The sequence below is a fragment of the Staurois parvus genome, unplaced genomic scaffold, assembly GCF_062004578.1.
Source record: "Staurois parvus isolate SC_StPar_1 unplaced genomic scaffold, SC_StPar_1.0 ptg001284l, whole genome shotgun sequence".
Taxonomy (NCBI): Eukaryota; Metazoa; Chordata; class Amphibia; order Anura; family Ranidae; genus Staurois; species Staurois parvus.
Genome location: NW_028319080.1, coordinates 883224 through 908127, shown reverse-complemented (window position 1 = coordinate 908127; position 24904 = coordinate 883224). Strand labels below are relative to the sequence as shown.

The 24904-nt window shown below is 42.8% G+C and overlaps 1 protein-coding gene, 1 long non-coding RNA gene and 1 other non-coding gene across 5 annotated transcripts in view; 1 reads left to right on the top strand and 2 right to left on the bottom strand.

The window, feature by feature from the left end:
• Nucleotides 1–24904, top strand: part of LOC149437517 (uncharacterized) — a 114974-nt gene that overhangs the window by 8182 nt on the left and 81888 nt on the right. The window lies entirely within an intron of this gene.
• LOC149437521 (major histocompatibility complex class I-related protein 1-like) lies at nucleotides 149–23691 on the bottom strand. Of its 2 annotated transcripts, XM_089660874.1 has the most exons (6): nucleotides 23589–23682; nucleotides 18965–19216; nucleotides 14634–14909; nucleotides 9156–9434; nucleotides 2982–3078; nucleotides 149–273 (listed from the first exon to the last, which is right to left on the bottom strand). In XM_089660874.1, exons 1-6 carry the CDS (start codon nucleotides 23674–23676, stop codon nucleotides 252–254), a joined length of 1014 nt encoding a protein of 337 aa, XP_089517000.1. In that variant the 5' UTR covers nucleotides 23677–23682; the 3' UTR covers nucleotides 149–251. The 2 variants fall into 2 exon arrangements, with proteins under 2 accessions (XP_089517000.1, XP_089517001.1); XM_089660875.1 differs by lacking the exon at nucleotides 18965–19216 and having other exon boundaries at nucleotides 23589–23691.
• LOC149437522 (U7 small nuclear RNA) lies at nucleotides 12467–12523 on the bottom strand. Its single transcript, XR_016308109.1, has one exon. It is a non-coding gene; the product is annotated as a U7 small nuclear RNA (small nuclear RNA).

Here is a 24904-nt window from a genome sequence, read left to right as displayed (position 1 = left end):
ATGTGACACAACTTACCGGTACATCGTTTTACTGCCGATGGTTCTGCACGGACCACGCTGACCGGAGATCACCAGGAGATGAGAAGGGAGGGAGATCACAAAGCTTCCACCAGCTGAGGCAAGTAATAATATGAAATCACATCAAAAGTTGGAGGTAATCATCGCAACATTTACTGGGAACAAGACATACTGTATAACAAAAAGTATCAAGCTGCATATGAAGTGATGTGGAGTGATGGAGAATTTTTATTTCATTCTTCAGTCTTCTGTTTTCTGCAACCGACAAAAAAATTATACATTTAAATTCTGAAAATTCATGTCCTTTAGATTTAGCCTTAATCTGAGTCTAAACACTAACAGAAGCAAAATATAATAAAATGTTATAGTACTATAATATTTTTTGGGGGTAATGTTGATAACCAAAACAATATACAAAACAATAACACTATCCATTACTTTTACCTTTTTAACATTTAGTAAATTAAAATATTAGCAAAGCAAATAACATGATTTTACTGAAACCAAAAAAGGAGTGATACTTAAAGGGCTGCATGCTACTTTATTCTTTAGCCTGCCCTTTCTTCTCTCCAAGGTTAATGAAAACTTAAAGTAGAACTGTTTGGGTGGGGAGGGGGGAGGGGGGAGGGAGGACCTTCCCCATCAGCCTTCTGGGACACATCACAGGGCCCAGAAGACTCTGGGACCATTCACAGAGTGTGACTTGTGCATGCGCAGTGGGCACCCAGCTATGAAGCCACAAGCTGTTGCAGCCGGTGCCCACAGTTGAGATGGCAGCACTTGCACCCAAAGCCAATTGAAGAACTGGCTAGGGTGAGGACATCGGTGGATCCCTGGACAGGTAAGGGTTCTTATATTACATACAGAATTATATACAGTATTTGTAGCTGCTGACTTTACATTTTTTTGGAGAAACCTGGAGCTCCATTTTAAAGACTATGTAAACCTTACATTTCATATTCCTAATATGTGCCTGCTGTACCATGAACTTGTATGAAAAAGTATCCTGTTCTCTTTGTATTGCTTCTGAGAACACAAGGGGAAAACTAGTGTTTATAATGTTTTATATTTATACATGAACGTTTTACTTTTCATTACTGTTTTAAACTGAATGGGTTGTTTTACAAGGTGAGAGTTCACATATACATGAACATTTTCTTACATTTGTTTTCACTTCTTTTTTTCTTCTTCTCTTGCCCTTGTACATACTGATCATTTGTTTTTTAGAGGTATTTTTTTTACTCTTACATATTACAATGTGATTAACAAAATGTATTTATATCAAGTACTTATTCAGTATTCTTAGTTCTTTTGAAAATTTTCAATGCATGATGAAATTTGTAGTACTTTAGAAATAATAATAGATAAGTTGCACCACAAAGTATTCTGGCTAATGAGGACCTCAACTAAAGTATTTAGCACCACAACTCTCATATAGTCTACCAAGCTGTACCACTTTTAAAAATAATGTTCAGTTTTGAGTTTTGACTACAAAGTGGAAGGAGCATGCAGACCATAAATTAACACAATACATGAATAGACATATAGGGGTTTATTTACTAAAGCTGGAGAGTCCAAAATCAGACTCCCTTCTGCATAGAAACCAATCAGCTTCCAGGTTTCATTGCCAAAGCTTCATTGAACAAGCTGAGGTTAGAAGCTGATTGGTTTCTATGCAGAAGGGAGTCTGATTTTGGACTCTCCAGCTTTAGTAAATAAACCCCATAGGTACAACCCTAACCTATAAAAAAATAAAAATACCCCACAAAAAAATATCAGGGCTACTGAAAATATCTATAATTATACATGTAGATGAGCATATAATATGTCTATACAAACAATGATATAAACAATATAATATAAACAATGCAAGGGGATGAAATTCTTCAGGACTTCTAAATAGATTGTCCTATTGCAGAAGATTCAGGTCTAAAAAGTATTGACATCAATATATCATAACATGTGAATCCAAAAATGTATACAGTAAGTAATCCATTTATAAATGTACATTTAATACAATGAATAAATGTATTCAATCTGCCTATGATTCACAGTTTTTTCTTCTCACGCACAAGGTGTGTCGATTTTGCTCTGCTGTGGCCCTAATTTCTCTTGTGAACAAGTTAAAGTGGATAAACGGAACAATATATCTTCCCATGTTAAAAATGATTTGACATGGGCTGTGTTGTTGCAAATGTTTATATATGTTTATATGGCGGCACAGTGGCTTAGTGGTTAGCATGTTTTACTTGGAGTAAATGGGTTATGGGTTTGATTCCCGACCATGGTGCCTCTTGCATGTTCTCCCTGTGCTTGCATGGGTTTCCTCTGGGTACTCCGGTTTCCTCCCACACTCCAAAGACGTGCTGGTAGGTTAATTGGATCCTGTCCAATATTGGCCCTAATATGTATGTATGAATGTGAGTTAGGGACCTTAGAATGCACACCCCTTGAGTGCTAGGGACTGATATGAATGTACAATATATATGTGTAAAGCACTGTGTAAATTGACAGCGCTATAAAAGTACCTGAAATAAATAAATATACCACCTCCTTATTCACCTGAAGTGAGTGCAAAAGTTTTATCTACTGTCCTAAATTTTTCTTCTTGTTTTTTTATGGTTGTACACAAAGAAATATTCAAGACAGTAGGGATCCCTAGAAGGAAAAGTCCAATTAGCTAAAATCACACCGCAAAAATATCAGTACATGACTGATTATATTATTGAAAGTATCAGTACTCGTACTCGACGGTAAAAAAATGGTATTGCCGCAACCCTACTCTTTTGGTATAATGAAATCCATGTGGTTACTGTTCATTATGTGCATTGAATAAAATTTGCCATTTTTGATTGTTAAGTATTTATGTAACTGTATTATTTAAAATGCAGAGTAGTCTTTTTTAAAATGTTGCCTTTAAATTCTAAGCCTCTAGTTTTTGGATTTTTTGTATAATCACTTACCTGAACCTGAATATGACTATCCCTAGTGCACCGAGAAACACAAAAGCAAAAGCAAAAGCAGCTGCCACACCAATGTGTATGCTTTCCTTCTTGGGTTCTATGTAAAAAGTGTTACAAAAGAAAAACAAACTGTTATTTATATGTAATAGCTTTGACCACAATTTCCTAAAACACAAGGCAGTAATATTAACCTCTTGACCTCTGGAAGGTTTTACCCCCGTCATAAACAGGCCATTTTTTGTTTATCAGCACGGGGCTACTTTAATTAACTGGCAAATGTTTGTTCATGAAACACTACACCCAAATAAAAATTTATATAATTTGTTTTCATACGCATAGAGCTATTGTTTGGTGGTATTTGATCACCACTGGGTTTTTTTTTATTATATAAATGAAAAAAGGCCAAACATTTTCGAAAAAAACTATTTTCTGCTTTCTGTTATAAAACATCTCCAATAAAAAAAAATCTAATTTCTTCATAATTTTAGGCCAACATTTATTCTACTGCATGTCTCTGGTAAAGAAAAAAATCTCAATAAGTGTATTTTAATTGCTTTGTGTGAAAGTTAATGTGTCTACAAACTATGGTATACAGTCATGGCCGAAATTGTTGGCACCCTTGATATTTCTCCAGGAAATCATGTATTTCTCACGAAACGTATTGCATTAACACATGTTTTGCTATACACATGTTTATTCCCTTTGTGTGTATTGGGACAAAACAAAAAAAGGGAGGAAAGAAAGCAAATTCGACATAATGTCACACAAACCTCCAAAAATGGGCTGGACAAAAGTATTGGCACCCTTTCACAACTGCGGATAAATAAGAATGTTACAAGCATGTGATGCTCCTGTAAACTCACCTGGGGCAAGTAACAGGTGTGGGCAATATAGAAATCACACCTGAAAGCAGATAAAAAGGAGAGACGTTCACTTAACCTTTGCATTGTGTGTCTGTCTGTGCCACACTAAGCATGGACAACAGAAAGAGGAGACGAGAACTGTCTGAGGACCTGAGAACCAAAATTGTGGCAAAATATCAACAATCTCAAGGTTACAAGTCCATCTCCAGAGAACTAGATTTGCCTTTGTCCACAGTGCGCAACATTATCAAGAAGTTTGCAACCCATGGCACTGTAGCTAATCTCCCTGGTCGTGGACGGATGAGGAAAATTGATGAAAGATTGCAACGCAGAATAGTCCGGATGGTGGATAAGCAGCCCCAAACATGTTCCAAAGACATTCAAGCTGTCCTGCAGGCTCAGGGAGCATCAGTGTCAGCGCGAACTATCCGTCGACATTTAAATGAAATGAAACGCTATGGCAGGAGACCCAGGAGGACCCCACTGCTGACACAGAGACATAAAAAAGCAAGACTACAGTTTGCCAAAATGTACTTGAGTAAGCCAAAAGCCTTCTGGGAAAACGTCTTGTGGACAGATGAGACCAAGATAGAGCTTTTCGGTAAAGCACATCATTCTACTGTTTACCGAACACGGAATGAGGCCTACAAAGAACAAAACACAGTACCTACGGTAAAATATGGTGGAGGTTCAATGATGTTTTGGGGTTGTTTTGCTGCCTCTGGCACTGGGTGCCTTGACTGTGTGCAAGGCATCATGAAATCTGAGGATTACCAAAGGATTTTGGGTCGCACTGTAGGGCCCAGTGTCAGAAAGCTGGGTTTGCGTCCAAGATCCTGGGTCTTCCAGCAGGACAATGACCCCAAACATACGTCAAAAAGCACTCAGAAATGGATGGCAAAGAAGCGCTGGAGAGTTCTGAAGTGGCCAGCAATGAGCCCAGATCTAAATCCCATTGAACACCTGTGGAGAGATCTTAAAATTGCTGTTGGGAAAAGGTGTCCTTCCAATAAGAGAGACCTGGAGCTGTTTGCAAAGGAAGAGTGGTCCAAAATTCCGGGTGAGAGGTGTCAGAAGCTTATTGATGGTTATAGGAAGCGACTGATTTCAGTTATGTTTTCCAAAGGGTGTGCAACCAAATATTAAGTTAAGGGTGCCAATACTTTTGTCCAGCCCATTTTTGGGGTTTTGTGTGACATTATGTCATATTTGCTTTTCTGCCTCTGTTTTATATTTGTTCCAATACATACAAAGGGAATAAACATGTGTATAGCAAAACATGTGTTAATGCAATACCTTTTTTGTGTGAAATACTTGATTTTCAGGAAAAATATCAAGGGTGCCAACAATTTCGGCCATGACTGTATATAGTATACTGGAATTTACATAGCTATGACGTTATGCTGGTAATGGCAGTGATCAGTGACTTATAGTGGGACTGTGATAGTGTGGTGAGCAATCTGGTGCAAGCTGATGCTGGCTGGAAGGTACATTAACTACTGTAACTGGCACTGACGTCTCTAGTGACACTAGTACACTGATCAAATATAATAATGAACTAAGGACACTGTGTCACGGTGTGAGGTCACGTTCAGAGACCAGTAGCTATAGCGGCAGATCAACCAACCAACAGGATAGGAAAACAAGCAGGTCACCCTGGGAAATGACACAGGCTCACCTGAGGTGCGGGGTCTAAGCACTAACCGGTATTCACCAGAGCTCCTGATGCTGGAGATGGATTTTGCTGCGTGTTAGTACCAGGTCACAGTTCTCAGGATTGCCCCACCAGGAAGTGAGCAAGCCAGAATCCAGTAACTGATATGGCAGGTAGGGATCTAGCAGAAGCGTAGTCAGTAAACAAGCCAAGGGTCGGTAACAAGCGGTAGTAGGTTGGGATGAGGCAGAATCGTAGTCAAGGAACAAGCCAAAGGTCGGTAGCGAAGGTATGGACGGCAGCAGGAGAGACAAAAGCGAGATACTGGCTGGAGAGCACAATAATCTGGCAAACAGGAAGTGCAGAGACATTGCTTAAATCAGGAAGTTCATGGGAGGAGTAAGGGGTTCAAGGTTCAGCAGAAAACAAGGCAAAAGGCATGATTGTCCAATAGATCAGGCAGAGTATTGTCCAGCATTCCAGGTAGCTCAGTGAGAAGAGTTACTGCCAGACACAGTAGAGATCCCAGGTTCAAGTTCAGGCCCTGACACACCGGCTGGGAGGGGGTTAACATCAAGGGGTTAACTGTGTGTCTAGCAAGTATAATATTTCCTGCTTTTACTTACAGATCTGGCTGTTTTTTCTCACTGGTTTTCAATGAGAAGAAACAGTCAGATCCCTGTTCTCTTAGATTGTAAGCTCCAAGGATCAGGGCCCTCCTATCCCACTTGTATTGAACTGTATAGTTGCTGTATTGTCTCCCTTTATATTGTAAAGCGCTGAGCAAACTGTTGGCGCTATATAAATCCTGTTTATTATTATTATTAATAATAATAAACATAGAATTCTGTCTGTTATTGGACACAGCCGATCAGCAGATTTCAGCCAAAATCATTGGCTGAAACTTGCTGACAAACTCTTGCTGTGTCCAATCACAGCACGGGCCAGCAGGGAGCACACACATGCACAACCTAAATCTAGAAGAAGGCTGTCAATGTACATTTACATTGCTGAGCCTGCACCTGCTGCCCATTGGCAGTAAATCTACTGCCAGTTTACAGGAATTGTAAATCTTCTTCTCAAAAATTAATTATGCTCTGCTTACGCTGAGTCCAGTAGATGTATGTAACAGCTTTTATCAGAAAATCCAATTTCAGCCATTTTATTTATTTTGCAGAGAGTGGGAAAGAGTTTAATGCAGGCCATAGACGGGTTGGAAATCGTTTGCACCGTTAATGGGTTAATTGGTCGGCTGTTTTTCGTGGTTTTGGCACATTTTTTTTATCGGTAAAGTTGGAAAAAATCGGCTGATTTTTCCGATTGGCCGATTTTCCCGGCAATGATGGGCAAATCGGCTGATCGTTTCACCGATAAAAAATCTGCGCATGAGCCGTGACGAAGAAGATGAAGGAGGAAGAGGAGAAGGAAGAAGAGGAGGAGGAGGAGAAGACTTACAGTCCGCTATTATATTTTATATGAAAAGTCTTGCGGTTGCAACAATGTATCTATTTGTATCCGAATAAAAATATCTGTATCCAAAATGGATACAAATGGATACATTGTTGCAACCGCAATACTTTTTCATGTCAACTATAGTAGCGCAGCTCTCTGCAAGGGACAGAGGTAATAAATGCCATCCGTAGACGGGACGAAAATCAGCCGATTTTTTTTACCATTGGTTGTAACATCGGCCTATCAAACGGCCGATTTTCCATTTTGTTTATTAAAAAAACGGCCGGTTTTCGACTTTTCTATGGCCTGCATTAGTATGACTAATGGCAAAACTTATTTTGTAGTTTTAAATTCATTGGAGAGGAATTAGAATACCTGTCAACTCTTTGCTGCTTGGTGTGCCCCCTGTTAAGTTGGCCATACACTGATTGAGATTCGGCTGGTCCAGCAGGGACTGGGCAAATTTCAATCACCTGCTCATCAGAAGTCATCTGCTTGACTTCAGTTGAAGGGAAATATTGGAAAATTTTCTATCAGTCAGCCGCTGATAATATTTTAGTGGCCAGCCAGGACACCGGCCAGTATTTGGCCAGATTTATGCCCTCTAAATTTGTTCTGTTTACCGTTCTTTAGAGAGTAAAAGTGAAAGAAAATCCCAAAGCTTGGATTTTTACCAGAACAAGAATATAGAGGAAACCTTCTAATGGGGACACAAGTTCTAGTGACCCTGTTGACAACTAGGGATTCCCTCACACTTCCTGTTTTGGCTATGGGTTAGGAAAAGAAGGAAAATCTCCCCAGTGGCTGGCAAAAAAAAACCTGACAGGGGTTATAACACTCCCTTACTCTATCCAAAATGAAAAAAAAGGTTTACTTTTAGTTCTACTTTAAATATGCATTCAGATTTATACTTCTTTCTACTACCCCATTGAGGATTTTTTCCTAATTTGCTGCCCTGGAAACACAGGACAAGAAATAGGGAAAATTGTTGTCACCAAGTCTAGATAGCACAGGAAGGAATATAAAATTGTCTAATATAATATACTGTATATTTTTCAATGTAAATTTTCTTGAAACACAAACTGTATGAGACAATTACAGTAATAAACAAAGGCATGCTGCCTTCTATAGGCTACATTGATGTTTGGAAGCTGTAACCATTATTACAGCTGACATATAGATCACACGATTGGGAACTGCTTTGCCTGGGTCCCAATATTTAGTGAGGACCGAAGTTGTCAGTTACAGACCGATATGGCAGTTAGCAGATGTGCAAAGTATCAAGCTGTAAATAGAAGGACATTTATTGATGTATCCTCATAGAAGGACATTATTGATGCATCCTCATAGAAGGACATTTATTGATGTATCCTCATAGAAGGACATTTTTCTGAGTGACCAAAAGAGTGATTTTTCATCCCATTCTTATTTTAAAGTCATATTAGGGTGACGTCCTACTGCCCTGGTGTTCCTGCTGTGCTTTGGACAAAATGCAGCTAACCCGTGGGCAGGTTAGGTGTGCTTTCCCATAGACTTCTATGATGTCTTGTGGTTTTGGCACGGTTTCAGAAAGCGCACTAAAGGTGCAGCATGCACAGGTTTTGGTTCACTCTCTGAAACAAAACCAATACTGTAGGACCTCATAGAAGTCTATAGGAAAGAACAGCTAACCCGCACGAAAACCGTGCAAAAGTGCAGTGCGGCAGTGTGAAGCTACCCTTAAACTCCATAAACTTTTTTTTAATGGACCTCTGGAGATTTGTCATAATGCACTAGCATACACCACATACTAGCACACTATGACATCATTGCCTTTCAAGCAGAGCCTTGCAGGACTGTGGTGTCACCGCTTCTGATGCATCTATTTTTACCCGGTCTTCCTTCTGGGTTTGCACTCTATGGTTGTATGAATGGCCAGGCGTGATGATGTCACTCTCATGCATGCGCACTGGAGTCATCCTGGCAGTGGAGTCATTAGCACGGAGCTCTCTGCAATCACAGCACACGAATGCAGAGCACACTGTTCAGGAGCCGGTGACGTAATTGGCTGGAGCCAATATAAATATCTCCAAAATGGTGCATGTTTAGAAGATATTCATGGTACCTATAGGTAATACTTGGCATAAACCTACCTATAGATAAAAGTTTATTCTAAGAATTCAATACCACTTTAATTATTTTAATACATAGGATGTTGACACTCACCCCATTTCTCACTGAGAGTCTCATCCCCCAGACTGCTGTGGTCCACATGACAGAAGTAAGTGTCTCCTTCCTTGGTTGGCACTTCCACACTGACTCTGATCTGATAGGTGCCATCAGGATGGGGGAGAATTGGAGTCATTTCATCTGAAGGAACATGGTCCTCCCCATTCCTCATCCACTTCACATCCACAGGTCGGGGGTGAAACCCGTACACCAGGCAATGAAGTCTGGTCACATCATCCGACTGACGACGGCCCCACACCTTCACCTCTGGACGGACTGAGAAGGAGATAACAAATACTTCTGTAAAGATTTTGATGGCTGAGAAATACGAGGGGCTGATATATTGGTAAATCTTTCATGCAACCTTACAATACATGCGTTCAAACTGTGGAATGACCTACTGAATGAGGTAGTAATGCACAAGCAAATGCTAAACAAACAACTGAATTTAAGATAAAGTAGATGTTTTCTCCTTGTTTTGTTAATAGTATTCCCCCCAGTCAGAATGCGGAGAATTGGACTCAGTTCATCTGAAGGAACATGGTCTACCCCATTGCTTACCCACTTCTTACTCACAGCTCAGGGGTGAATCCCATACACCAGGAATCTTTACAGGATATGTTCACTTTTAGTAACATGTTACATGTTACACCCAGATTCAGGATGTAACATGTAACATGTTACTAAAGTACCTGCCCGCACCCCCAATCCCCCATTTTGACAGCGGGGGGATGCTCTCTCCACACCCACTGTCACAAATTAAATACAACACAGCTGTGTGGGGCTCCGCCCACACAGCCGCATCATTTATTCAGTTTCTTGTAAATGAACTACAAATGCCATGTGCCATTGTAGCAGACGGCTTGTAGTTCTGAATGAACTGTGAAGACGCTGGTCAGTACTCTTGTAGTTCATTTATCTTCCTGCACTGCAGTAATTGTCATACAGGAGGTACCAACAGACAACTGTACCGAGAGTCTGCAGGAGCCTGACATTGCAACTGTGATCTGCTGATTAGGGGCTGCAGAGTAAAAAAATAATAAATGCACATTTTTTACCTGTAAAAAGATATGCATTTATTTATTTATTTATTTATTTAATTACAAGACGTTAAGGTATCCTTTAAGAGTGTGTTTGATTGGCAACTCTACATTTTTACCACTGGAAATGCTAAAAGAGAAGAAAAAACTCTCAACCAATAAAATATGATTAATAAAAAAAATAAAATAAATATGTGCTATACTGCCCGTATTTTCAGAGCGAAGTGTGAATGCAGTCGTAATGTATGGTATGATATATTTACAGAATGTATCTTTTTTGGGAGAACCTTATGTCAAAGGTAGAACCAGGGAAAGCAACATCCATTGTCAAAAGTATTGAGCCAGCCCTCCAAATCATTGGATCCAAGTGTTCCAATCACCTCCATGGCCACAGGTGTATAAAATCAAGCCCCTAGGCATGCAGACTGCTTCTACAAACATTTGTGAAAGAATGGGTCGCTCTCAGGAGCTCAGTGAATTCAAGCGTGGTCCCGTGATAGGTTGCCACCTGTGCAATAAGTCCATCCGTGACATTTCCTGGCTACTAAATATTCCACGCTCAACTATTAGTGGTATTGTAACAATGTGGAAGAAACTGGGAACAACAGCAACTCAGCCACCAAGTGGTAGGCCATGTAAAATGACAGAGGGGGGTCAGCGCATGCTGAAGTGCACAGTGCGCAGAAGTCACCAACTGTCTGTAGTGTCAATAGCTAAAGACCTGCAAACTTTGTGTGGCCTTCAAATTAGCACAACAGTGCGTAGAGAGCTCCATGGAATGGGTTTCCATGGCCGAGCAGTTGGATCTAAGCCTTACATCACCAAATGCATCTCAAAGCGTCGGATGCCGTGGTGTAAAGCATGCCGCCACTGGACACTAGAACAGTGGAGACGTGTTCTCTGGAGTGATGAATTAGGCTTCTCTCTCTGGCAATCTGGTGGACGTGTCTGGGTTTGGCGTTTGCCAGAAGAACGGTACTTCTTGACTGCATTGTGTCAAGCATAAAGTTTGGTGGAGGAGGATTATGGTGTGGAGTTGTTTTTCAGGGGTTGGGCTTGGCCCCCCAGTTCCAGTGAAGGGAACTCTTAAGGTGTCAGCATACCAAGACATTTTGGATAATTTCATGCTCCAATTTTTACCAAGGGATATGCTACCAAATAGTAAATTGAGGGTGCCAATAATTTTTTGGGGTTTTGTGTGGAATGTGTCAGATTTGGCTTTTTGTTTCTCTACCTTTTTGTGTCATACCAATACAAACAAAAGAAATACACAGAAATACAGGGATGCATCACTCTAGACTGGTATTCGACTACCCAGTCCACTTGTAATATATGTAGAGTCCACTTCTCCCAATGGGTACAAAACTTCACTGTAGAGATGACACTCCATGCATTCCTTTCTCTGGTGCACTTGGTATTATTGCACACTATTATTTGACTTACAATTATTTATAACAATACGGTACTACTAAGCAACTAATCAGTGTACATAAACACCTAAAATATATGTTGCAAACATTAACAAAAATATTCAAACAAATAATAATAAATAGCTCTTAAAAAATAGAGTAATGTAAAAAGAGTAAATCAAGCAACATAAATCATGAAACTAAAGTTGGCAGTCCTACTGTATGTGTGATCTTTAAAGCAGAAGTACAGCCAAAGCTCTTCTGGATGTACTTCTCCTGTGGATTACACTAGTGCAGTTCGTTCTGCACTCCTTGGACCCGTTCTCAACTGACAGCGAGCTGAAGTCTGCTGTCAACTGACGTCACTCAGCTGGTCCAGGCTGGGGAAACGTCCTGACTGCAAAGTCAGGATCCACCCAAGAATCTGGAGCTGGACCTAGCTCAGCCTCTCACTCTCTACCTCTCGCTCCCCCCTTTCTTTCTCTCCCATATTCTTTTCCCTTTCCCAAACGCCTATGGAAATGATCAGAGGCGGACTGACCATTCAAGCACTCGGGCTCTGTCCGAGGGCCCGGGGTCAGTAGGAGGCCCCATGAGATGCCCCTGGTACCTTTTTCATAGGCTTTTTTGAGTTGGGCAAGGACACAGGGACCCCATGATCCCTTATTGCCCGGGGGCCCCATGAGTTGTCAGTCCACCCCTGCTGGTCACATATACTGATAGCTCTTACTTCTAATCAACAGTCAGAGCTCCCAAGCATACAATCATTGTGAAATCCATCAGTTGAGCATTAAAGTCCACCACCAGAAGGCAGTAGAAAATAACAAAAACTCAATTTCTAATTTTTTTACATCAAAATAGTGGCTCTTGAAACTCAAGAACCTTCTAGACAAATAGCAAAAGAGCAATAATACACATTCAACTACCCTTCGATGAGAAGACCCAATTTCCACACAGCTCATTCAAATCGTGGAGACTAAAATGTAATTTCCATTCTACTATAATTGATTTTATTTGGGCATGCTTTGAGTGTGGGCAAGGACACAGGGGCCCCATGATCCCCAATTGCCCAGGGAACCCATGAGTTGTCAGTAAGACCCTGGAACTGATACTATGTGCAACACACAGTGCTGTTCACATTAGCAAAACATAAAGCGTTAGTGTCGCGTTGTGTCAATATTGAAGCTTCATGTCGAGTCAGGAGGAGTTGAAGTCTTTCAACACCTCTCATTCAAGTCTATGATGACGCTCCTCAAACGCCTGGCAGGCGTTTGCGGGGAGTTAATACCATTAAGTTTATTATAGGCATTTGTAGTGAGGTTTTAACGCTTAGAAAATGCCTCAAAACCCTGCATAGGGTGTTTGGGGAGCGTTTTTAACGCTTGCAGAACGCCCATACTTTAAAGCTAATTAACTTGTCTGACGCTATAGGGGCATTTTGGAAGCATTAGAAATTAGTCTCGTGTGTAATTAAGCCCTTACAGTCATGTTTTAGATTTTGTTTATGAAGGTTTTTAGAGCAGTGCGGTTTATTTATGAAATTAGCTTTTGTACTCAGTGTTTTGATTATATAGCATTTGTTTTAATTCGCAGCAGCTAATATTTTAGCAGTAGTAATTTATTTACAAAATTTATGCACTGTAACTTACTATTTCCTGGATGTGAGATCTTTTTAGTTTCTCTTATGCAGGCCATAGATGGGTCGAAAATCAGCCGATTTTTCAGCCGCAAATAAAATCTGCCGATTTTCGGATCGTTAGTGGGCTAATTGTTCGGCCGTTTTTCGGTATTTTGGCAGGTTTTTTTATCGGTAAAGTTGGAAAAAATCGGCCGATTTTGCCGATCGGATGATTTTCGCGGCAATTATGGGCAAATCGGCCGATCTTTTTACCGATAAAAAAATCTGCGCATGAGCAGTGACCTGCAAGAGGAAGACAAAAAGAAGAAGAAAAAAAAGAAGAGGATGAAGAAGAAGAAGAGGAAGAAGAAGAGGAAGAAGAAGAGGATGAAGAAGAGGATGAAGAAGAAGAAGAAGAGGATGAAGAAGAAGAAGAGGATGAAGAAGAAGAAGAGGAAGAAGAGGATGAAGAAGAAGAAGAAGAGGATGAAGAAGAGGATGAAGAAGAAGAAGAGGATGAAGAAGCAGAGGAAGAAGAGGATGAAGAAGAAGAAGAGGATGAAGAAGAAGAAGAGGAAGAAGAGGATGAAGAAGAAGAAGAAGAAGAAGAGGATGAAGAAGAAGAAGAAGAGGATGAAGAAGAAGAAGAGGATGAAGAAGAAGAGGAATTCCAGTCCAGCAAAAAGTGTCCCTGCAGAGAGCTCCGCTATTTCTTTGACAGTTCCTTGACATTTATAGCGGTTGCAACAATGTATCTATTTGTTTCTGAATAAAAACATCTGTATCCTAAATGGATACAAATAGATACATTGTTGCAACCGCTATAAATGTCAAAGAACTGTCAAAGAAATAGCGGAGCTCTCTGCAGAGACACTTTTTGCCGGCTGTAGATGGGATGAAAATCGGCCGATTTTTTTTTACCGTTCCTGGTAACGTCGGCCGCTTGAATGACCGATTTTTGGGGTTTTTTTAAGAAAAAACGGCCAGTTTTCTCCCCATCTATGGCCTGCATTAGGCTAGGTTCACATCTGTGCAGGTGGTGCCGCTGTGGATCCAGATGAAAGTCCATGCAGCCGCACCACCCGCACAGAGATATGCAGACCCGCGGGCGGTTTCCATTAGTTCTAATGGCACGCCGCCCGCACTGGAAAACGCAACCGTACTGGGAACCGAGGTTTCCGTGCGGGCTACATTTTCAGAAGAAGTGCAGGGACTTCTTCTCTGCGTGTCACGGGGCACAGAAGTCCATTCAAATGAAAAACGTGGTCCATATATATATGTGAACTAGGGGTAACTACTGGTGACTAGTCATCACACTTGGCAAATTACAGTTTTAGTGCTACTAGAATTAGCCATGGAAATAAAGGCAAAAGTTTACATTAGATATCATGTTTCAATAGGTTCTTACCTTTTCTTTCCAATTCATAGCTTGCAAATTTGAGGGCATTTTGTAGCCATTGAGGACACTTAATTTCTATGCCATGTTTGTCAATGGGGCCATAAACAGTATTTTTGTTGAAGTGCTCAGTTATAATTTGACTCTGAAAGGTCATAGGTATATAGAGAATCTTATCTTTATCAAACGTGATAAAATCCTTCCCGTTTTGTGCATACTGCAAATATCCATCATATTTTCCATCTTCATCCACTGTACAGGCAAACATTCTCTGGTAAATATTTTCTCCTGCATAGAAAATAAATTGGTGTCACCAGACAATCATCCCCAAGAACTGCCTTAAAATAAGCACATCAGACAGTTTTTTGGGGTGTATGTGGCCCTTTTACTTCTTCCCTGCATAGCTAATGGATGTTGTACATGCTCGTAAATTATTTTATCCTCCATAAAAATGGGAACAGTTATCAGGCAAACATAAATACATTTCTCTGCATGTAGTCATATGCTCTTGCAAAAACTGAAAATTCTTTTTTTTAGTTAAAACCCAACTTTTGGCACCAACATTTGCATAGCTTTGTAGTCTCTACCAGCTCTAACTTGTCTTTATTGGGTGGTCTTGCTGCAGTAAAAGCTGTAATAAACTCACTCCTCATATTTCCCCAAATAGTACAGCTGCTTCTGTACATCTGAGCATTTGCCTACATCAGCGAATCTCGGTAAAACAGAAAACAATTGCTGTTGTTGTATCTCCACTCACAATCTCTGCTTTAGTATTCACCAACCACACCCTAACTGCAAATCTATTAAAATGATGGTATTAATACAACCACTAAATGTAACAGTTTCCAGCTCAAGGCTCCTGGTTGTTAAGGAGCTGGCACCCGCTGCCATCCAAAAAACCAGGGACTTCTCTCCACCCGACATATGTAGCTGTCAGGCAGGGCTTCCAGACTAATGGGTGACGGTAAACAAACAGCACAGATAGTGCCCTTCAGGTCTGGTATGTATTTTAAGAGAGAACCAAAGAAAAAAATGGCGTGGGACCTTCCTAAATTCTATACCTGTTCCTTTAAGTCTGGTATGGATTTTTAGGGGGCCCCACACATAAACATTGAACAAATTCCATATATTGAGGTGATTTTGAGGTGGAGCCCCACACAAAAAAGCATGCGATCTGCCTAAAACCCATACCAGACCCTTTTCCAGGAGTGCCAGCCATCAGGCATCATGACTTATGTATCGATTAATTGCTGGCGATTATTGATGAATTTCCATCATAGGACTTCTTTTTTTTTTTAATAAAAGCAATGTATGTGTTCTTTTTTATTGTTTACTCTTTTTTGTAAATAAGTAGGGGTACTATGTACCCCTGCTCATTCACAACGGGGGGCAGTATCTGGGGGGCAATTTTTGGGGGCTTCCATATTTCAATAAGCCTCCCCCCCACCTGCAGATTCTCATAACCACTGGCCCAGGGTTGTGAGGAAGAGGATATAACATGAAAAAAAAATAAAGAAAAACTGCCATCCTAATTGATACAAAGCTGTATCCTAATAATATCTCTGACTCACTTATATAAAAGTGTGGATTGTAAACCTAGTAATACTAGAAAACAAAAATGGCAGTTGACTAGTGCAGAGCTGCCTGGAAAGTGGTTAATTAAATCCTACGCGGAGTAATATGTCACTACAAGAGTGAATGCAATAGTGTATTTATTAGATCACATGGATCATGAAAAAGGAAGACATAATACTTTGATTTTAATATGATTGCATCATGTTCACCATGTCTATGTCTACCTTTTCCATGAGCCATGTGATCTAATAAATACACTATTGCATTCACTCTTGTAGTGACATATTACTCCGCGTAGGATTTAATTAACCGCTTTCCAGGAGGTTCTGCACTAATCTTGCGCTCAGATATGGACGCAGTGCCACCATTTTGTCAAGGCACATCCAATTTGATAAGAGCATACATTTCTCCCTCAATCCTTAATTCTCCTTACCCCCTCCCTTCCTGAGAGGCACAAGGACAGATGTGTAAGTGTTAAAAGTTGCTGGCAGGCTGGAGCAGCAGGGGAGCCAGCGCTACAAAGCCCCCCCATAGAGACAACAGACTCTGTCCCAAGGCCCGTGTAAAATCACACCTCCTAACCAAGATAAGAAAGTTCTTTCCCTGGACTTGAAAGAAGTTGGAACCTCATAAACCCTACCAGCCAGGTGACAGAAGTTAAATGAACATTCCTCAGGTCAGCTGTCACCTATGTTTCATATCATGGATTATGAAGCTGTCAGTTTTAATGCAGAGCCCATCCGACGATCCCGCCCAAAACAGGGTATTGGCCAGTTACTCAGCGCCACCCCCCCTGCTGGGGGACTTTAAAAAACACAGGCTGTAGGCCTGAAAGTAAGCTACACACATCTCCTAATTTTAACATCGTAACAGCAGGAGATCTTCAGTTCTCCCGCAGTGCAGCGGTACCAGGACGACCCAAGAGGAACCTCTGGACAGAGGTCGGTCGTGTCAGAAGGGGACTTGTAGTCCCCTCCCTGGCAACTACCTGAGGGGGAGGTGTAGCAATCTTGAGCTCAGATATGGACGCAGTGCCACCATTTTGTCAAGGCACATCTAATTTGATAAGAGCATACATTTCTCCCTCAATCCTTTATTCTCCATCCCCCCTCCCTTCCTGAGAGGCACAGGGACAGATGTGTAAGTGTTACACATGGCAGGCTGGAGCAGCAGGGGGGCCCAGCGCTACAAAGCCCCCCCATAGAGACAACAGACTCTCTGTAAAATCACCCCTCCTAACCAAGATAAGAAAGTTCTTTCCCCGGACTTGAAAGAAGTTGGAAGCTCATAAACCCTACCAGCCAGGTGACAGAAGTTAAATGAACATTCCTCAGGTCAGCTGTCACCTATGTTTCATATCATGGATTATGAAGCTGTCAGTTTTAATGCGGAGCCCATCCGACGATCCCGCCCAAAACAGGGTATTGGCCAGTTACTCAGAGCCGCCCCCCTTGCTGGGGGACTTTAAAAAACACACGCTGTAGGCCTGAGAGTTAAGTTAAACACATCTCCCAATTACAACATCTATATACCACCCGGGAGATAGAAGACCCTTTCGCTCTGCAACTTGGATCTGCTACCTAAAAGGCTTAAAATGGCAAGTAACTTAACCCTGTAACTTCTCCCTGTTATCTCTTTGCTGTGCTGTGCTGTTTTCTACGCATATGTATATATATCTTAGTTACATCCTTTTTGTAAATATTTTATTGCACCTATTTGACTCTTTTAGTAATAAATCTTTCTTTCTGAAAGTGTTAAACTGTTCCTAAGCGCTTACTTGCAATTCACGAATTCCTGCCTTTGAAGAGACGCTACGGTTTGTTTTAATCTCTGTATAACGGGCCTTCGGACCGTGTGATACGGACCATTATTTCATTCATTACCGTGTATATTTGATAAGGAGAGTTTTCCTTTTTCTCTGATAAAAAGAAGGTGGTGGCAGTAGAGGGTTAGTTGCGAAATTAACCCGACCCAGTAGCAAGCGCATTCAGACTGCAGGCACCGATTGTCTGGACAATCGTTGTGCAGGGCGCAGCTGAGTGTGGCGTTGTTACGCACGTCACACCGCGGTTTTAGATCGGCCAGTCCTTCGGTCACGAGTTTGGTGAGAAGTTCTGGGGTCTGATGCCGCGATCGTGACATATTGGTGGCAGCGATCGTGAGATTGTCGCAGGTTGGTGGCGGCAATCTTGCGATCGTGACACTAGTCAACTGCCATTTTTGATTTGTGAGGAAGAGGCCCTTGCCCTCATCAATATGGTACCACCATGTTGATGTCATCAGACTGATATGGTTCAGGAGGATGGACACACATTTGTTTCCTTGCTAGTCATGTTGCCTGCTCGGATAAGGATTGGGTATGGATTTTAGGGGAACCCCATGATATTTTTCTAGTTTTGGCATAGGACTCCACCTTAAAATCCATAGCAAATCCTAAGGGTCTGGTATGTAATTAGGGGTGGGACCCCACACAGTTTTATATCTGTGGTGTCCCCTTAACATCCATACTAGACTGCAAAGGTATGGTAAGGAATTTTGTGGGGCTCTCTTTTTTTACACCATCCCTTTGTTTACATTGAACTCTCATCATAAACCCAGAAGAACCTTTATATTCCACATGTCCTATCTGTTTCATAAACTCACACTGTTTGCATCTCTTGCATTAATCAGGCCATCTATTAGTACCATATGCCAAACCAAAACCACACAGGCAAATAGGAGGGCTACAACACAGAATATAAGCACAAAAGAGGCATCTTAATACTTACCATGTGTTTGATTTAAAACACTATTTACATACGTAACAAATTGTTTGTGAACCCGCTGCATATTTTGGGTAGCTAAAGTATGATCTGCCCAGTAATCAGCATTAACAGGCCCTTTTAAGCTGGTCTGAAAAACATTTGTTTCATCGTTGTAACTTGCCAACTCCACATCATCGATATATACTTTAAGGGTATATGCTGGAAATCCAATAGGGTTTGTAACAACTGAGATGTATTGTCGGATGCTGTGCGATTCTGTAAAAGAGAGGGCCTCATGCAAAAAAAGTGCCTGAAGGAAGAACAGCTTCTTTGCCAACAGTATGCCAGTTCATGGCCAGATCTAGGGGGTGCTGGGGTGAGAATTTAGTTGTTCCCTCCTAGGCCAGCCTTCTCATGGATGTTGTACCCAGCTAATGAGCTCCATCCCCACACTCAGGACAAGCGGAGGGCAGCGTGGTACAATTAAGTGAAGGTGACAGGACAAATTGACAGCGGGGATGAGGTGTGAGCTGTGCTGTCCTTTCCTGTCATAAGAGCGCTCTTCTATAGAGCAGATGAGAAGGGGGTCACTCTTATATCGGGCTGTGCACTGACTGTACCCACCTCTACCCACACGCTCTACTGCTGGGAGATAGTTTGCGGGTACTGAAAGAGCGATCCCTTCTCATCTACTGTATAGTGGGGTGGAGTGTTGGTGTCAGGAATGGACTCAGCACTGGTGGTGGGACTCACCTGCCATGTGGGCTGCAGTACCAGGGCTGACCAGTGGGTGCTCTCAGCAGCCAGAAGCTCACTTCTGCAGTCAGCCAACACCTGGGGCTGATTACAGCAGGTGTATTTAAGGAATGACCAGGCCTGTGATCTGTGCCTTGGTGCAAATGTTTCCCATGAGCCCTTGTATCCTGTTCCCTGTTCCCTGTTCCTGTGTTGCTGTAGACTCCGTTGCCGACCTCTGCTTGTTACTGATCCTGCTCTTCTTCTGTTTAACCCCTGGCTTGCCTGACTACTCTTCCGTCTGATCCCTGGTACTGTATTTGCTCGCACCCTGCTGAACCTGGCTTGTGACCTGACCATTCTTAGCTCGCTCCTCTTGTACCTCGCTGCCCGCATAATACCGACCCAGCCTGTCTGACCACGCATACTGTACCTGACCTTCCATCCATGCGGCTCGGATCAGACCAGTGTATCTGCCAGCCTCTTCCTAATTAGATTCCGTTCCTGCACTCCCCTGTCAGTACTCTCTACCACCACAGGTCGCACTCGGGGGTTGCGACCTGGTTCCAGTCTGCACCAAGTCCATCCCCACCATCAGGGGCCCTGGTGAACAGCAGGCTGGGACTTAGACCCCGCGCCCTGAGGGCGTCCGTGCGGTGGGCTGCTAGAGACTCTGCCAGGCAGCTTAACAGTACCAAACGGCCTGCCTGACCATTCCACCTCTCCAGCCCTGACTACGCCTGGGTTCTTGAAGCCTGCTACTTCCCTGTGTCAGTCCACACATTTCTGGTCACACCCGGAGCCCTAACAGTTGGGGAGTGGACCTTATGTTAGGGAATTGTATACAATGGGGGTATTTATGCTAGAAGGAGGGACTGGGGGAGGAATTTGGGCTAATAGGGGGATTGGGGGGATTAGGCTAAGAAAGGGGATTTGATCTAGCAGGGAATTTGTGGGAAAGGATTTGTTCTGGGAGGGGGGATTGGGGTTAAGGATTTGTGTTGGGAAGGGGGATTTGGCTAAGATGTGTATTTGAGCTAGGAGGGGCGATTTGTGCTTGGAGTGGGGATTTGTGCTAGGAGGAGGGATTGCGGGGATTGATACTAGGAGGGGGGATTTGTGCTAGGAGTGGGGATTTGTGCTAGGAGGAGGGATTGCGGGGATTTATACTAGGAGGGGGGATTTGTGCTAGGAGTGGGGATTTGTGCTAGGAGGAGGGATTGCGGGGATTGATACTAGGAGGGGGGTTTGTGGGAGGGGTATTTTGAGAGAGAACTTATGCTGGGAGGGTGATTGATTTGGGGGTGAGGATTTTTGCTGGAAGGGGGGATGAGGGGGAATTGGTCTAAGAGGGGGAATGGGGGAGTTGAGCATAAAAGGGGTGGGGGGACTTGAGCTAAGACGGGGGATTTGAGCTATGATGGGGGAGTTTGGGGGAGAGGATTTGTGCTGAGAGGAGGGAATTGGGAGTGAGGAGTTGTGCTAGAATGGGAAATTGGAGGAGAAAGAGGATGTGTGCGGGTGGGGGTGTGATTTTTTTCGGCGGGGTAGATTTTCGGCAGGGGGGGATTAGTGGCATTTGAACTAAGAGGTGGGATTGAGGGGCAAAGATTTGTGCTGAGTGGGGGATGTAGAGTGGGTTGAGGAGGAATTTTTGCATTTTTGTTTAGGGACAAAGCACAGCACATAGCTGAGATCAGATTCTTTTACAGACACAACCTCCAGTTGTATAGCTGGCTATTATATCACATTTCTAACCTGTGAAATTCTCAGATTAGAATGGTAGCATAGCTGTAGTAGCAAACTACACACGGCACAGATTAGTCTGTAAAATAATCCGATCTCAGATATGTGCTGTGTGCTGTGTATGGAGAGGAGGAGATCTGCTGAGTGCCCAGGCTGTGTGCAGTGAAGGGAAGGAAGCGTTCTGTTGAGTTCTCTGCCAGACATGACCCTGTCCTTTCTTTCTGCCTTTCCCTGCCCTCTTACCTGCTAACCCCCTGTACCCTGTCCTGCCGACCCTTGTCCTCTGTCTTACTGACCCCTGTCTTCTACCCTGATAACCCCTGCCCTCTGCCCTGCTGACCCCTATCCTCTGCCCTACTGGCCACCTGTACACTGTCCTACTGACTCTTGTACACTGCCCTACATCTCATCCTCTGCCCTGCTGACCCACTGCACACTGCCCTGCTGACCCACTGCACACTGCCCTGCTGCCTCCTATACACTGCTTTGATGACCACCCTGCAAACTGCTGACCATGTCATCTGCCCTGCTGACCTCGCATTCTCTGCACCCGTGACATTTTTTGTCCCCCCCCCCCAGGAGACAGGCTAGATCTGGCCCTGATCCAGTTCTCCATTTTAAAGTCCAGTGCAGTACTGGAAAATGAAAAGGGAGAAACTGATTGGTTTCTATCGGTACCAAGAATGGTTCTTCCTTTAAACACTTTTCTCTGAGGCCCAGAGAAGCATTAAAACATCAGAAGTTACAGGCCCTCAATCATCAGGACAATTCCAATATATCACATACATTATATGCATACTTGCCCATGTCCATTTTAACCTCTTGCCGTCCGCCTGCTGTTTATAAACGGCAGGGCGGTGACACTCCAGGGGTGGGTTGCTGTTCATAAACGGCACCCGCCTTTTCTAGCTGTGCGCACTCCCTGGGAGCGCGCAGCACCGCGATCCGGAGCCCGCTGTGTCCTCCGGTCACAATGAAACACCGATCGTCGGACGGGACCTCTGTACGAGGTCCCAATCATGTGATCACTGATTGGCCAATCAGTGATCACATGCAAAGTAGTAAGCAAGATGTCACTTGTGACCTCATTGCTTACTACGTGTGAAATCTGTGAATGATCACAGAGGTCACATGGTACAAGGCTATTCACAACAGCCTTGTACCATGTGACAAGCTGTGACCAATCACAGCTCACTCAGTATTTCTCAATGGCTGCAATAATGCAGAGAGAAAGAGAAATGATTGCTTTTACATCCTATGGGTGTAAAAGCAATCACTGTAAAAAAAAAAAAAAATCTTCACCCCCCACAAGTAGTACAGTGTCACCATGGTGATACTGTACTGCTAGGGTGACAGTATGTAAAAAAAAACAAAAAAAACCCATAAATAATAATATAAAAAAAATAAAATAAAAATTTTAAAAAAGTTTAAAAATTATAATTTTTGGTTATAAACTAATTTGGCTTATTTTTTTTTTTACTAAAAATAACGGAATACATTTTGGTCAAGATTTATGATGAAAGATTATTTATTTGCCAAATTTTATAAGAAAAACACTTTTTCAAAATTTTTGGACTTTTTCATTTACATAGCAAAAAAAATAAAAATCCCAGCGGTGAATATATACCATCACAATAAAGCTTTATCTGTTTAAAAAAATGGTAAAAAATTCATATGGGTACAGTGTTGCATGACCGCGCAATTGTCATTCAAAGTGTGACAGCGCTGAAAGCTGAAAATTGGCCTGGACAGGAAGGGGGTGAAAGTGTCCGGACAGGAAGTGGTTAAGGAGATCGCTTTTACAAATAAGTGGCAGCTAGGGGGGGTGACACCATGTTTTACTGCACCGGGTGACACCAACCCTAGTGACGCCAATACCACCTCCTTCTTCACCGCTGGCTGTCTGTGAGTTGGGTGGTGGGCTTAGGCCTTGGCCCTATCAGGCAGGCTGTACAGGGGCACCTCATTTGTAACAGTGGCCCTGTATATCCACAGTGACTGAGGAGCTGGGGCCCTGCGAGGACGGGGGGTTTTTGGAACATGAGCTGCTTGAAAGGTCAGTATAGAAGGGCTCCAGGCCATGCTTCCTTTGGTGGCCCTGTGGTGAGGACTTACACTTTACGTATAGAATACCAGCATGTAGAGATCAGAGATATGAGGTACTAACCTGCCTGAACTGTTGTCAGCAGAGACAAAAAGCAAGCCTGGCACATGTGGAACCTCCAACGCATGGCTACTGTTAGTATCGTCTTCATTGCTCTGTAAATGACTTCCGTTTTCACTTTTATCGGCACATGACACGCCTATCACGTTTCAACAGGAACATCCTTGTTAACCCATTTGTGTTAAGCTGCCTAGCAAGAAGTCCTTCTCCTAGATTGTAAACTCCAAGGAGCAGGGCCCTCCATCCCCTCATGTTTTGCATTGTATTGTTACTGTACTGTCTCATGTATTGTCTCCCATTGTAATGTACAGCGCTGAGCGAACTATTGGCGCTTTAAAAATACTGTATAATAATAATAATAATAATTTTCATTTTGTTTTGGAGGAGAAGCTGTGGTTTGGATCCTTTTTATCCCTGCATTCCCATCTAAGCACAGCATAAACACAACACATTCCCGATGATTTGGAAAGGTTTCCAGGCACATCGGCCGCCATTCACACATGACCATTTTTCTGCTCATTTCCCTCGGCCTGACTACGAAGAGTACCATTCTGTTTTTCCTTGTTCACACTTGTACCTACCGTCGTACTTACACCCTATGCTCAAAAACGTACATGGGTTTTATTTGAGTGTATTCGAGTGTTTTTGGTCCCTAGACTTCAAAGGGAGTGTGATTTGCATGTTTTGCTCAAATATTTACAAAATTTTATTTTATTTTTTTCACATGCAATAATATGCCTCATGCACACAGGACTTTTTTTTACTCCCCTGGATGCCTTGGCTCTTGCCTTGGCTCACAGTCTAAAAAACAAACCTAAAGCTACATTTTGCATGTGCGTTTATTCACGTTTGGTGTTAATGCATTCTATATCTGGTCTCCCCGGACCCTGCATTCACTATATATGGTCTCCCCGGACCCTGCATTCACTATATCCGCTCTCCCCGGACCCTGCATTCACTATATCTGGTCTCCCCGGACCCTGCATTCACTATATCTGGTCTCCCCGGACCCTGCATTCACTATATCTGGTCTCCCCGGACCCGGCATTCACTATATCTGGTCTCCCCGGACCCGGCATTCACTATATCCGCTCTCCCCGGACCCTGCATTCTCTATATCCGGTCTCCCAGGACCCTGCATTCACTATATCTGGTCTCCCCGGACCCTGCATTCACTATATCTGGTCTCCCCGGACCCTGCATTCACTATATCTGGTCTCCCCGGACCCTGTATTCACTATATCTGGTCTCCCCGGACCCTGCATTCACTATATCTGGTCTCCCCGGACCCTGCATTCACTATATCTGCTCTCCCCAGA

Bases quoted from the DNA above. Each gene is read 5' to 3' on its own strand.
- LOC149437521 (XM_089660874.1), bottom strand. From the start codon at position 23,676: ATGAAGACGATACTAACAGTAGCCATGCGTTGGAGGTTCCACATGTGC. The intron at 9,435-14,633 runs GTAAGAACCTAT...TCTCCTTCTCAG, and splicing joins CTATGAATTGGAAAGAAAAG to TCCGTCCAGAGGTGAAGGTG. The intron at 3,079-9,155 runs GTGAGTGTCAAC...CTTTTTACATAG, and splicing joins GACTCTCAGTGAGAAATGGG to AACCCAAGAAGGAAAGCATA.